General features: G+C 42.6%; 1 protein-coding gene across 1 annotated transcript in view; it reads left to right on the top strand.

Annotated features, from left to right (window-relative positions):
- The window catches only part of SATB2 (SATB homeobox 2), a gene marked incomplete at its 3' end in the record, with an annotated part of 126,641 nt that overhangs the window by 8,720 nt on the left and 102,762 nt on the right, over window positions 1-15,159 (top strand). Inside the window, exon 3 of the mRNA XM_084264786.1 lies at window positions 11,128-11,304. Coding sequence (XP_084120912.1) covers window positions 11,128-11,304 — 177 coding nt within the window. The remainder of the gene's footprint in view (window positions 1-11,127; window positions 11,305-15,159) is intronic.

Genomic DNA, 15,159 nt, shown 5'->3' with positions numbered 1-15,159 from the left:
GGTGATCTATTTCTATTTGTGTAACGTTGAGAAGTGGCTGGATTAGCCTGTCTTTGCTTGTGCATCGCCGACACTTCGCTCGCCAGAAGTTGCTGACTTTGTCTGCGCTTGGACGGAAACTTCAGATAAGTGAGGCAACTCACACAGAAGTATTTACCATCCTGGTAATCTAAACTCACAGAGAGTGTTTTGTCATAAATTTAGCTGACAGGCGTATATTGGAAATGAAGCATGTCATTTTCAAAACTATAACCAGACTATTTTTTGAAAGTAATATAAATTCATATTTTGAGCATATTTTGGTTTATATGCATTTCCATTATTTATATATTAAAATTAGATGTGCACAATTTCCAGCCTTATTATTTTGAATGGTTATTAAGAAATGTAGTTATAAATTATGAGTTATACAATACTTTGGAGTAAAAGGTGATTTTGGTAATGTCTTTTCCCAACTTACAAATAACTTTTTTGCCATAATACGAACATGCTAGCAGAGCAACATGATAGATGTCTCTTTAAGTATCGTAGTAAAAGAAAATGACTTGCATTCTGAGGCTGTGGATAGTTTATGTTGTTTTGGACCCATTTCCCAAGCAGTGATCGAAAACAGATTACAATAACAATTATACAGTCAGAAGATGCAATATCCATTTCTGTTTTAATTGAGTGAAAGAATAATAAAAACATCATTAAGAAAAATGAGGTGGACCTGTCATACACTCTACCAATTTTTAGACTTGGAGAAAATGCAGAGTAACAGAAGTGTGGGCTGCTTGGGGTTTTTTATTATTTTCCCTCCCTTTTTTTTTTTTTCAAGTTTGTTGCTCAACCTAGAAGTCTGGATGGTAGACGTCATATGGGCTGCTCTGAGCAGGGATGCAGTAGGTAGGCATACTGCTTGGCAGAAGAGCTCCAGCTAGGCATTATCTGGGTGTCTACGTTTGGCTTAATAATGAACACCCTATTTCTGTCACTGGTTTGAGCTTTCTGGATCGTATTAATGTGAACCTGCCAAATAGATGAGCTCAGAGAATGCCATGGATTGAAGAAGGATTGCTCCTTCAAACTGAAGTGCTTTATACTTTGTTGCCCCTTTTTTTTTTTTTACTTTCCACTATTTTGCCTTTCCAAATCTGTGAACATGTATGCCAGTAAGAACACTTGGTCTCTTAATGGATTGCTACCTGGGACTGACTGGGTTTCAGCTACCTCACTGTCTCAGGCTTCGGATCAAACCTCTGCAGATAGAAGGGTGGGTGCATACTGCATCTGGGTTCCTCTGGAAAGGGACCCAGACCTGACTGTAGATGAAGGCACAAAGCTGAGGGAACCTGGCTCTCCATTTTCTCTGAAGCCGATTCCTAGAGCTGTAAGCAGAAGTGGCCTCTCTGCCATACCACACATGGAAAGAGAGATCCTCTCTACAGTAGCCTTGGCTCTGGTCGTGTACCATACAGCTTTGTAAATCAACATTTGGAATGGCATCCGGAAGTGAACCGGGAGCCAGTTCAGCCTTTGGAGAGCAGATGTAATCTGCTTTCTTTGGCTAACACCTCTCAGCAAGCACATGCATTTGCACTAGCAGAAGTATCTGATTCTCCAGTATAGCTCTGTGTACGTAATGTTGTAGCAATCCAGCCTGTTGAGCCCCAGAAGCATGCGTTGCTGACTCCACGCAGGCAAATTCCCACACAGGAGGTCAGCCTGTGGCTAGGTCCTCTCATTCTCTCTCCAAAATAGCACTTAACGGTTAAACAAATTAGGTGCATACCTAAGGAAGAGGATGTAGCAGTTAACTCCTGTTCCTGGACCTCAAGACTTGTTTGATAAAGATAGGGTAGTTATTAAAACTGAGATTAATGTGGCCTGCTGTCTGATAAAAGTAAATGTTCCTGAAAGAATAATGTTTAAATGCATAGTTGTCAAATGTATCATCTTGTCTTTTGAAAATGTGGAGTGGTTCCCTCACAGCTCTTGATCTTCTTGCCTTGAAAAAAGCAGGAATGCAAGAGAACACCACTCGGAAGTTGCTCTCTCCCTGCAGGGGTGTGGGAGATGGGAGTTGTAAGGAAAGACCAAGCCACAGGTGCCAGTTCCTGACCCATAATGGGCTGTGGGTGCAGGCTGTCTTGAGGCTCTGCATCATGGCTGCTGAAAAGGGAGGAGAGAGGGAAGCTAGCTGCTTGCTAGAGGAGGGAATGACAGGGTAGCCCCCCTGCTCTTTCTTGGTCATGGTTCTCTCCTTCATTCATTCTCCCTCTGAAAATCCAATGAAGATTTCTGCCATCCCCTTATACCAGAAAAATCCCATCTAATAAGGATGTTGCCATAGCAGTAGCTGAACCCTCGCTGAGAGTGAAGGGGGTGATGGACCCGACCAGTTGCCATTGAATTTGATGCCATTTATTGTGAGACAGTGTTTTATGTGGCTTGTCCTAGTGTGTGTGTACCTGTAACTTTTGCCCATGCACAGTTCTCCCCTATCTATTGATGTTGTCACTTAGAAATGAGGTTTTCTAATGCTGCCAGCATCCAAAAGACATGCGGGAAGGACAACAATTACAGATCCATTCAGCTTGTCTTAGGGCTGGAGCCTGCAGTTGGGCTTGAAGCAATCGTGTGGTAGTTACGTTGGACCTTCCTCCAGCTGTTTATCTGGTAAGATGAAGGAGAGGTGAAACGGTTTCTTCTTTTTCTTGCCAGGGGGTGGTTTACAGAGGAATGGACACGGAGGAGAAAAGAGCTTGCTGGTGGGTCCCAGTGGAGGTCCCAAAGCAGGCATGAATGTGGTACACAGCTCTTCTCCAGAAGTAAAACCTCAAACCAGCTACGAAAGCTTTTCTGTTACATTCCAGGGGACTTATCCCAGTACCAGGAGACTAGTTAATAGAACCTTCATTAAAATGCTTTTGCTAGAAGATGTTTTTTTGCTTTAAAAATTACATAATAGGGTGGCATCTGCTAGCACCACCAAAGTTAAGGGCTTATTAGTGGTTCCAGTTTTCAGGGTTTAAAAATGTTGGTCATTAAAATTAATTCTGGGTGGAATTTGGCATAGAGACTCTTAGCCCCTCAGGCGAGTTTTGTTACGTAGTTGAGAGACAAACAACAGAAAGCAGTCCCCCAAACCAAAAACCCCTCCTGAACCCTAAACTTATTTTTAAGTTACAGAAACCAGAACCTAAAACTTATAGGAAATTAATGGCTTAAGATGATTTTTTAAAAAATGCCAGTTTAATTTGAAAGCGTTTCCTTCACTGGTTTTGAGTGAAATGGCTATATTTTCCATTAGTTCACATTATAAAGTACTGCTGTGGGGTATTTTTTCTTCTTTTTTTTTTAATTTTTTTTTTTTTTTAGCTGGGAAACAAGTTGAAATGACTGAATAATTTTATTTAGGAAAAATGTGGCTATAGTGTCTTCACCTTTGCCTTTCAATGTCAGCTGGAAAGGCTGAGAGTGTATGTGGCTGAAGGTGTGTTGCTGGTACAGCCATAGGCGCTTCTGCTCGTCCTGGGGGGCTGGCTGGCCGGGGAGGCTGAGCTTTCTGCCGGAACAGCTCCACGTGCCCTTTTCCAACTTGGGTGCCCTTAAACCTGTGTTTTGAGGCCTGGGCTATCATCACTCTTGCTTTTCACACGTTTAGGTGAAGGGCTGCTCCCGTGCTTGCCCTTTGAACCCTGCCACTGTGACAGATCTGAAGTATAGGCTGAGTTAGTACAACTAGCTGAGTATGGCAGCTTAGTTACCAGAAGCAGCCGATCCAGTTTGCTTAGCAAAAGGCCTCGTCCTTTGTGGGTAACACTTCTGGACACAGAGTGGGAGAGGCTGCGCTGGAGGTAAATACTTGACGTTTCTTGTTCGTCTCGGCACATGCTCTGAATGCTGCTTTTCTTCTGTACTGTTTTCTGAGAAACTCAAGTATTATCAAATCAAGTTATGAATTTCATAATGTGTTTCTGTGGCAGGATAGCGGCCTGGAATATTTTGTGTTAAACAGTAAGGCTGTTATTTCAGCTAGGAGAGGGATTCTTTGGCTAGTTAAGCTGTCAGAAGCTTCAGAAGGGGACATCTGCGGAGACGTTAGGGACGACTTTATAAAATTTCCTGAGATCTGCGATAGTTGTGATGCTTGGGAGACTGAAGCCACAGAAAGGACTGGAAGCTGAAGAAGGATGTAAATAATATCTTGTGGTTTGCATTCACCGTTGGCTAAAATATAATATGTAGAAATGCATTTCCTGCCTACAGATTTATTGAATATGTAAAGCCAGAAAAAATAACTGAGGAGGAGGAGAAAGATACTGTCCTTAGTTTTACTTCCTGTGGCCCTCCTAAGAAGAAAAAGTCTACAACGTGATGTTATTTAACGTGATTTTGTTTCTTTGGCAAACGTTGCATTAAAATAATCTGTGGGCTGAGCTCTTCTTTACCAAATTGCATCCTGGAACAAATGATTTGCGTCGGGCTTGTAAAGCCATGAAGAGTAGGAGTTTAACAGCATCGCGTTACTGGTTATATGCAAAATCCGATACCTCACGTTTTGTCTAGAACCCATTGGAGAGCAGAGGATTAGCAGAAAGTAAGGTCCTTGTTTTTAAACAAAACCTCTTGCTGTAATGAGGTGCTTGGCGCTTTTGTTTTGCATAGGACTGTACAGTGGCAAAGATCCTGATACGGTCTCCTGTATTTGAGAGAGAGATTTCCCGCTGGCCTCCTGTCAGGGTGCACACACAGCTTTCTTCGCGTGGTTCCGAGTGGTTGGTGACAAACAACTGCAAAGTCATTCCTCTAGTCCCCAGTAAAAAAAGATTTACGGTGGAAGAATTCTCAGCCTCATAATGAGACCGTTGTAAGCTGGTGCGTGATATGTAAAAGGCTGAAACACAGTCCATTTACCCAAACCGAGCATTTATTGTGAGTAAGTTAAGTGCCAACAGCCTATATTCTGTCCGATTTAATTATATTTATAATTTATGGGATAGCTTGAAACTGAGCCTTAATGGACATGACTAACCCTTGCTCTGTCTCTTCCACCTCATCACTGAATTGCACGGGCATGGGCTGAGCCTGGCATCTCCTGATTCTTCTTGCATGTGCCTAGCCCTGTCTGCGTGGCGCTGTGGGAAGGGTACGACTCTGCCTCTTCAGCCTGTCGTTGCATATCCTGGATCTCCAGCCCTCAGCTGGACTCCCCAAAATTTTCTGGGGAGGACCTCACGCCGCCACCAGCTACAGCTATGCTGTCATTTCAATAAAAGGGGTGCTGAGATCAGAATCAAAACCTGCTTTTTTCAAATACTATTTGGCATCCTTCCTCCTAGGAAAAAAAACCCCACAAAAAAACAACAAAACAACAAAAAAACCCTGGTTTTGGAATGCAGTTGATCTTTTCTTATGATAAATTTGTCTTCTCTCCTTGTATGTGATCTTAAAGGTCTTTCACAATCTGAATGACTGCGATTCAGCTAGTTGAGTCTGGAATAAACCCCTCTTGATTCTTAGCGTACTCGCTAGGTTTTCATTTCCGATCCCGTCAGGATTTGCAGTTTACCCCGATTTGAAGAAGTGGCACACTGAAGCTTTGAAGCTTCACTACTACTTCTTTTTTTTTTCTTCTTTTTTTTTTTTGGTGGTGATGGTAGTGTTCTTCAGAATAGAAATTCTGGATTTATGTTGCACTAGGATGCAGGATGGCCAGAAACGCAGGTATTTCTGAGTAACCGAAAGCTGTCAGACTTAATTGGTTTCTGCCTTTTCAATTAGAGCTGCAGGATGTGAGGAGGAGAACTGGCAAACCTCTCCGTGCCGCATGGATGCTGATTTCTCTCTTCTAAACCAGTTTTCTCAAGGAGGGTTCATTTTCCAAATTTATTTAAAAGAAAGGGAAGGAGAGTAAAATACCACGTTAGTGTGGGTAAGGTCAGGTCTGTTACAGCACAAAGAGAGAGAAACAAATGGACTACTTTCCTCTCGCTGCCTTTGCTAGATCCAGGGCTCTTGCCTAAAGAAAAACAAGAAGCAGATTAGGTTTAGGAAATGTTTGTAGTTTGATTGCTTCCTGTGGTTATTGCCAGTTGTGAAAGCATGCTTTATTGTTAAATATATGGATTATTTACCCAGATAATTTCCTCAAGGCGACCAATGCTTTGCTAATTGAACTTCCTAGTCTCTGTCGCAGGGTAAGAGTCTCAGAAGTCCAACTGGTGGCTTTTAATTCAGTGTTTGGAGGTGTGCATGGGGATGAGCGTTTGAGGATTCTGCTGCTGCTGTCTAGATTTTTCCTTATTTTTTCCCCCCCTTCCCTTCTGTATCGGAAAGACACGCTTAAGAGACTGACCCACGTTACAGTCTCTGCTAGGAGAAATGCTTTCTGCATACAGTAATGAAGAGTTTTCAGTAGTTTATGAATTTTCAAATAAATATCCTGGTTTCTGAACTCCTAACCATAGAAATTTGCTTTGTCTTTGAGAGAGATTATTGTGTGTGTGTCTGTGTTCTGTTTAAAAAATACCAACCAACCGACCAACAAAACTTAAAAACCCAAAGCACAACAGCAACAACTAAAACTTTATTTTCCACTTTCTTCATTTGATAAAAATCTCTTCACTGTAGAATGATTTCCTTTGGGTTTGACACCACCATTTGATCTCAGTTTTTAATAATTTTGGTGGGTTTCACTCCCAGAAGAAAACATGCTTGTGCTGTGAAGTATTCCCACTAGAAATCTGGGAAGTCTTAAAACCTCATGTTACTGAGGGCAAAGAACTGGCTTCTTTATTAATTCCCTGCTAGACAACCCCTGTACAGTAAATCTTTCCGTAACACCATGCTGTTGAAATTAATCAAGCTGATGTTTGGAAATTGTTCAAATTAGATAAAATTAAATAACACCTAGGTGGGGCTCAAAACTTGAACTGGTGGAAACAGATTTTAATCTAAAAAGACATGAATTTTATTGGTGCCTCTTTTTATTGGTTGATTTTCATATCATACTTATTAGGACAAACAAGCCCTGCTCCTTGTTTAATGGCTGAGAGGTGGGTGGCTGAAATAGTTTAGCCTCCTCCCCAGCTCTCTGCATCCTTTCCTTTTTTTGTGCTTTCGGTGCCGAGCCCAGGGTGGTAAGGTGGAAGCGGCTGGTGCACAGAAATGCAGTGCTGGTAGAGTCACGTTTGTTACTTGCTCTAAGCATGCAGCTTGGGCAAAGTAGCATTTGTGAGGAGTGAGTGAAAGAAACGCTGCAGGATTTCTTAATACCTGCTCTGTCTTGTCCTTGTAGCAGGTCTTTAGAAATGTACAGCTTTTGCCTGCAGATCTTACGACTGAAAATGCTTTGCAGGGAGCTGCATAGCTGTGGTTTGATAATGCTTCTGCATGGCTTCAAGTTCTCTGAGAAAAATCAAATACTTTATGCAGCAGAGTATCCAGCGTTTTCATTTCTTGAATGAAATACCCGTTTCTCTTCCCTTCATTTTTTAAGAATGGATTGCTCCTTGGTGAAATAAAACTACAGATTCAAATGGGCAAGGATAAGGAAAATCTGCGTTTGAACACAGGTCTTTGATACAGATTTAATTTCTTCTTAATTTCTCTGCTCCTTAGCTCATTTTCTACTGAGACACTTCTGTTTATGAGATCTCCTCTGTACACTGCAGCTTCTCTGTGAAAGCAACAGCGGACCTGAAATCCCATTTCTGATTTGTTTTAATAATACATGTTATACAGAGGTACCGGGCACTGCTGACCGTTCTGTGCTTCTGGCTAATAGTGGGAACAGTTTCCCCCTCTTCTCTTCCATGGATTAGAAGGAATTCTTGCTGTGCGTTGATGTCCTTATAAAAGCCTTTATGTAGATCTCGTTTTATGCTCCTCTAACGTTTCATGCAGATCTTTAACATCAAGGAGGAAAAGTCTTTTTTATGAACTGTGATTGCTATTAACATTTCGTGTGCATACCAGCATTGTGTTCATCCTTTCAGGAAACAAACAGTTTCCTTTTTAGCCCTCTGGTTGCCCCTTGTTTTTTGTGTGTGTGAAAATCAGTGTTGTATGTCACCTACCATGAGCTGTATAGCATCACTCACTGCGGCATCTGTCTAAAGCTGGGAGAGGAATGCACAGAAGTTCAGAAGCCTTGTTTTGTGCATGGATACTGGAGGAGGAGGATGACATTAGCTGTGCATGATAGGGCATTAGGGAAGGAGCTGAGGAGTTTCAGGATTTATGAGTGAGGCTGGTTTGCACTGCTGTAGCACTGCAGTGCGAAGCTTCATTAGGGATGCTTGGTCTCCTGCTCTGAGTATTGCTCTAAGTTCTTCAACTGGAATGACAATGAGCAGTGACGATCTTACCTTGCTTTTCTGTAAGGACCCTGTAATGAGCTGGAGGTGTAAGGTATCCATCTAAGAGCAAGACATGGTGCAGATCAGTGTAAAGAGCATGTTGACTTTTGGCTGCAGATTTTTTTTTCTTCCGATCCCAACATGCTGAAAGTATGTTAATTTATTTTCAGATAACACCAGGAAAGAGAGAGGTTTGAGGCAATAAATCCATTGGAGGCATCATAGCTTAACTCTGCATTGCAAAATAGAGGGCAAAGCAGATGGAACTTCCTTGGAGTGGGATTTGCTTGGGAATAAGTTAGATTACTGTTGTATTTTAGTAAAATAGGATTGGTATTAAGATTCCAGATGCTCTAGTGAGAGGCATAAGAATGGGTTAGCCATGACAGATGTGATAACTTGCCCTTTGATCACACTTTTGAAGGTACTAATAGCATTTTATCGTTAGTTACGCTTGGTCACTGAGTTCAGAGATGTTTTTGCAGAAGCTGTTTCTGTAGCAGGGTCCCTGCAAGCATGGGCAGCAGGGAGGGGTGATAAAGTCATCATGGGCAAGAGTCTCGTGTGTCCTTCGTGCTACCCATAAAGCGATGTCATCTACAGCATCAGTCCTAGCATTTGAAACCCTGTTTGTACTGAGACAGTAAAGAGTGTGGAGAATAGGTGCAAGTTCTGTGCTGAAAAGGTGGAAGAACCATTGTGTGACAAGGAAAGCACCAGATGGAGGATAAGAGATGCCGTGGCATCCCTCTCATCAGTTTGCATTCACCTACATTTGCTGCCTTGCCAACACATAATGCCACAACCGATGTTAGAGCCTCAGCATTTGGCCAAGTGTCTGAATCCTTTGTTAAGACACAAATGCCCCCATCAAAAGTGCCACGATGAGCTGTGTGTTTGACAGGAGGGGAACTTTGTTGCTTAAGAAGATAAAATTTAGTTTTAACTAGTTAAATCATTTACGGACAAATAGGATCCATTTTTTTGCCTTGGATAGGAAGTTGTAGCCTTTACAGGATCAGCCTGGCACTGTCTTTTCAGGAAAGCACCTAGAGACTTTTTTCCACTGAGTGTTTTTTTTTTAACACCATGTTAGAATTTGGCTGCTTAAGCTTGCAAAATGCATTGATTTAACCCAGAATCAAGTAGTGAAGAGGAAGCAGCATCAATGTGATGCTATAACCTACTTACACATTACATCAAGGTGTGTTTTAAAACAACAAATTAAAAACCATCAATTGTAGTTGCTGCTGCTAGCCTGCACATAGAATGTCAAACTGGGACCCCCTCCATGCCAGAGAGGTCATTGAGAACTGTGTATCTAAAATATATTTTAAAGTGTATCTAGTCTCTGCAAATTCAAGACAAGGAGGATTTAAGTCACTTAGTTGTTACTGGTGTGACTGTCTATTTCAGGGCAGGGTGACGACTCTGAAAGGATATATAACTCTTGGTTTGTAGATACTGAAGGTACTGGTAGTAGATCTTGAGGACATCTAACTGACTTTGTATGGAAGGAGAACTGAAATGTGTCTTTCTCCTCTTTTTCCTTAAAGAAGGAATAGAGTGGGTTGTGCCCAGGATTTCACAAATAGTTATATTCCATAGTTGTTATCTACAGGGAATGGTTATATTTCGTTCTGAAGAGCAGGAGTAAGAAGTGAGCTTTCTGGCAGTATTATGATCATTAGACAGCACATTTGGAGAACTGCTTTACGCTGAGATTTGCCTCTGCCCTGGTATTTTCTAGTTCAGGGGCTAACAAAGTGCACATAACCAGTAATAAATTTCTGTGACTGGAGGTAATGGTTCTTCCTTTGCCCCTGACTACAGCCTGGGCTGTGGCAGGCAATGGAAATAGCTGTGCAGTTCTGTAGGTTTTCTGTCTGTTCCTTCTTCCCTCCATGCGTGTTCTTCGAGTGCTGTAGGGCCGTCTCCTGCAAATTGGCTGCTTTCTCTACCGTCTGTAGCATTGAATCCCTTGAAGTTCATGCCCCACAATTTATTGCCATAGATGACTTGATCCTATAACCACAAAAGTAAATTTACAATGAAACAGAACGAAATTGAATCCAGACCACCCTCTGAGTTTCCCACTTCTGTGGTTCCTCCTCATCCTTGATCCTCTGTCGAAGGGAGCTGTTCTCACTCTCCTCATACATGTATTGGGAGAACAGCCACTGGCCTCTCTGAGTCTGTGCGACCATCAGCTTCCAACATGAGATTATAATTTCCAGCAAAATCAATGCAAGGATATTTTCCTTGCACAGTGAGAAGACTGGCCATGCTCTGAAAATGTGCAAGTAAACCTACCCCAGCCAAAAAGCGTGGTTGGGACTAGTCTCTGCTGATACCTCCATCAGTTCACTCAATGGAGAGAAGCAGAAGCTGTGTTTGTGTCAGGTTTTTGTATGGCTGAAGGTGGAGTTCTGACCTGAAAGAATAGGGATATTCCTTGAACTGTAGAAAACTGCAATGTTGAAAAGGTCTTATTAGGAAATTTTGCTTGTCCTCATGCTGACTGTGATTCCGATCCTGAATTGTATTCTCTGGAGCTTTTAGTGTGGTTTTTAAATGAGTCAAGTGATGAGACTTCAGTATTTCCCTTGGAAAGAAAACAAAAGCTATCCCACAGGGAAGAAAAGCAGATTTCCACTTAAGATGAGCCTTCTAGGAGGTGTTTTAATTTACAGCTTTAATCAGAGATGTATGACACCCTTCTTGTCCCTCTCTTATTGATGTTTTGTTGGTTTTGTTGTTGTTTTGTTTTTTCAAATAGGTTTGATGATTCCAGTCTTTTGTGTGGTGGAGCAGTCGGATGCCTCTCTTGAATACGATAATCGAGAAGAGCATGCTGAGTTCGTTCTGGTTCGCAAAGATGTGCTCTTTAGCCAGCTGGTGGAGACAGCGCTCCTGGCTCTGGGGTATTCCCACAGTTCTGCAGCTCAGGCACAAGGTATTCAATAAAGTTCTTTTCCCTCTTCTCTGCACTGACAGAAGACAGCACCTGAGGTTGTTCAATGTAAGGAGAAAGCCAGAAAGTTGGTGGCAGACCTTGGATATGGTTATATCAGTTGAGTTGATTGCTTAATCTTAAACTAGGTTTACAACAAGCCCTACCTTGTTAGCCTGCCTAGAAGGCATTAGCTGGATCTTGCTGAAGTGTGAAATACGGTGATAATCATCAGCCAGCACATCCATGGCACATTTGTTCTGTATCACTAGGCAGGTCCCTGCCTCAAGGAAGTCAGCACAGAAGAGCTGGACAGAACCTGTAGGTCTACAGCTAGATGGTATTCCTCCTTGTATGGGGGCTGTTTTGAACAGCAGGTTATAGCCTTTCATTTTCAAAATTATACATTGTGTATAATGGCTAAACACACACACACATGCTGTCTTTATGGCTGGTAGTTGTAGTGCTAAACACTCAGGGTGATTTCTCTGTTTCCATTTACCTACTACATTGCTGCAGAGCCCTTTGTAAAGCTCTACAGCCCCTTCCACTTAGAGATGATTCTTCAGGAGCAGTGAAATCTTTAAATAAACAAATCTTCCCTTTCTTTACCTAAAATATCAGCTTGAAAAAACCCAAATTTAAAATCCTAATATTGAGGGAGATAGACAGGTGGTGGTGGGTTGGGAAAAATCATTCCAGAATGAACTTTGCTTTTCAAGGGGCTTTTCCCTACTGAACAAGTTATTTCAATGCTTATTCTTTTGGATGAGAAACCTGTGAAGTTGCAGCTTCATGTCCACGTCATCAATAAAACCTGTGCACATCTAGAGTAGTTTAATAGAAGTTTTGCCTGGGGATTTGGATTTTATCAGTTGGGTTTTGTTATTTTGTGGAGCTGGGTATTGGAGCGTGCGAACAGAGGGAGCAGCAGTGGTGTTGAATCCCAGAGTTTGGGCAGCAGTTAATAGTGCAGCCTTCCTTGCACAAACTTCTTTCCAGGCAAGGTGATAATGATTCATTTCCTCTGTCAGCCTCTGCTCTGTGAGGGAGGCTCAGGTTCTGCATGCAGGCAGAACTCAGGCACATGTGTTTGTTTAGACAGTTCAGTAATAAAAGCTCTTCGAGAAGGTAGTTATTTTGTTTTATAATATGAAACATTTCGTGTCATTTTAGGGACGCTTTTTTTCCTGAATGCAAAAGGTCAGCATATCCTACTGTTTCCATGCTGGTGAGCCAGCTTCCTGTTTGACAGCACTATCCATCTCAGTTAACACAGTTGCTCAACGTGTTGCGAACTAACATGTGGAACACGCTGCATTAGGTGGCCAAGATTTGATTCTTGGCACTTACGAAGGGGAATGGGCTCTGCAAGAAACCTGCTCCAAGGAGGCATGCCATTCAGTGCAGTGATCCACACTGGCTGAGCATCTCACTTGGGGGAACCTTGCTTTTGCAGCATCTCTCTGTTGTGAGAATAGCAAGGAGGAGAGACAGATTGACTCACGAAGGAAATTAGTCACTGTGCCGGGAGGAACGGCCACGGTGTTTTTGAACTACAGGCTTTGACAATGAGCGGCTTCAGGTACTAATCTCTCACTTGATGTGTTGCTAAGATAATTTGTGTAGAAAATAAAAGTTCAATCTGCAATTATTGTAATTAGCCTAAAAGGAAATACTTCAGCGTTTTTGATAGGCAGCAGTTACCTATTAGAAAACATCAGATGGTACAATATTTAGCAATGACAGAAGAAACCTTAAAGGTCTGTCAGCTAACAAATCTCCTACTTGGTCAGTTTATTTACCTTCATACTGAAGGACCAATTCTCTTTTATGCATCCTGGGCAAATGCTGCAGGTCACGCTTATTTTAAGATATGTCTGAAGTACGCAGCATGTTCTGTAGTATGCTTCTGTGCTAGCCATCTGCAAGCTGAGAGATGAGGTACAGGCAGGGAAAGTGCTAATAGAGCTCTGAGATTGCTCAGTCTAATGAGAAAATTTATAGAATATTGGGCTGTAATCTGTCAACTAGGGCTGACAGAAGCATACTGCTAAATTGTTGATATGAGGATTTATTTGGGAACGCAATTTTCTGATTTTAAGAAGAGGGAGGAAAAAAAGCTTTTTGCTTTATTTATTGTGGTGGTAGAAAAAGTCTGCTTCTGTTCTAGTGCTTGGGATTGATTTCATTTAGCAATATACACTGATAAACAGTCACTTAGTTCTTCTTTATGCTTTATGAGCAGCTGAATTACAGGATCTGCATGAGAAGTTGAAGATCCTCAGGTGCATTTTTCAAGATGGTAAAGCTTTGAGCAGTGTGCTGTGCAAAACACTGACATGAGTAGGTGTCCCCATGTCCTCCAGGGACAAAGTAAATGTGAGCTTGTCAAAGCTTTAGTATTGTAAAGACTGCCTAAACTGTAATGTAGCATGTAATAGTCATCACGTTTTGCATTTGGGAAGTGTTTCGTTTCCCCCATCCCCTTGTGTTGGATGACTCTGAGAGGAGTAGCAATGTTCGCTTCATCTTGTGGGAAACAACTCGCCTTTGCCTGCTCCTTTTAGAACCGGGTCTCCAGTGGCAGATAAAAGAGCTAGTTGTGGGGGAAAAGAGGAGTTGCAGCACCAGAGAGAATTGCTGTGCGATTTCACACCGCCTTCGCTGCGGTTCACCATGGCACTTCCACACACCCGCGAAGGCTCGAGCAGGCGGTGTGCGACTTGCGTGCAGGGCCCTGCCTCACACTTGCCAGCTGCACGGCAGCACGTCGGAGTCTGGGTGCCAGAGAAGAAATGTGGCACGGAGGGGTAGGTGGTGCTCTGCCTTCCCAAAGGGCCTGTGTGCCCAATGGGGCCTTGCTGCTGGGGTCCGGCCTGGGCAGCAGCCTGGAGCTCTGGAGCTCCCCGACAAGCTGACCCCATATCTGAGCATATGAGCCGTAGCCTGCATGCTCACCTGGCCTGGAGCCTTCACATACCGGCTCATGGTCTCTTAGCTTATCATGGCTAATTTTCAGACCTGGTCATTAGGTAAATTGAGTAGTCTTAGTCAATCTTGACACAAATACGGATCAGGAGGTACACACGAAGGGTCCCTTTGCCTCACTGGAAGAAGCTCTTCGCTCCCACATAGTTTGGGCAGGACACGTTTATTCCACAAACAGCTGGTTGTGAACATTTTTTGTTGATGGTGGTGAAAGCAGAGACTTTTCCAGTGAGCGCTGCCCTCGTGAAACTTCCCTTTTCTGACAGGAGCTGTGAAAAGTCTTCTGGAACAGCATGGGAATTCGTTAACAGCTTGGCACTGGGGTGTGAAAGTTGGTGGTGTGAATGGCAACAAAGGTTTAATAAACATTTATGTATTTTTCTCTCATCACTTGAGTCTACACCTGACACCAGGGAACCTGCTACATGTGCCTTTCCTTCGGAAAGAAGAGTCACGCTTTAAAGGGGTGCCTCTTCTATCTGTAGTTTAAGAAAATTATCTTTTTTTTTTTTGGTGGGTGTGGGGTATTCTAACTGGGCTGTGCAAGAGAAGGGGACTAGGAGGGAATCCATACAGTATATAGTGCTGAGTGCTGGGACCAAAGCAGTATGAAAGTAGCTGCAACCTGCAATATGCCATGTGCAGTCCTGCAGATTTGCGACCTGCCCTGCATGGGGTGGAGGAAGAGCGATGCTAGTTTGACACTTATAGCAAGTTCTCCATATGAGAAAGAAAGATAGAGTGTTTTCTTGTGGACAAGTGTAGTGTATGTATGTTGGGGTTTTTTTTTAACAGTTCCTTTGTTAGGTGTCATGAGTATATAAACAGAACTGGAGCACATTGTCTGCAAAAGCTTCCTAAGCTGAA

The sequence above is a fragment of the Gallinula chloropus genome, assembly GCF_964237585.1.
Source record: "Gallinula chloropus genome assembly, chromosome: 5".
NCBI classification, from domain to species: Eukaryota; Metazoa; Chordata; class Aves; order Gruiformes; family Rallidae; genus Gallinula; species Gallinula chloropus.
Note: the sequence above shows the minus strand (reverse complement) of the source record. Positions and strands in the feature narration are given on the sequence as shown.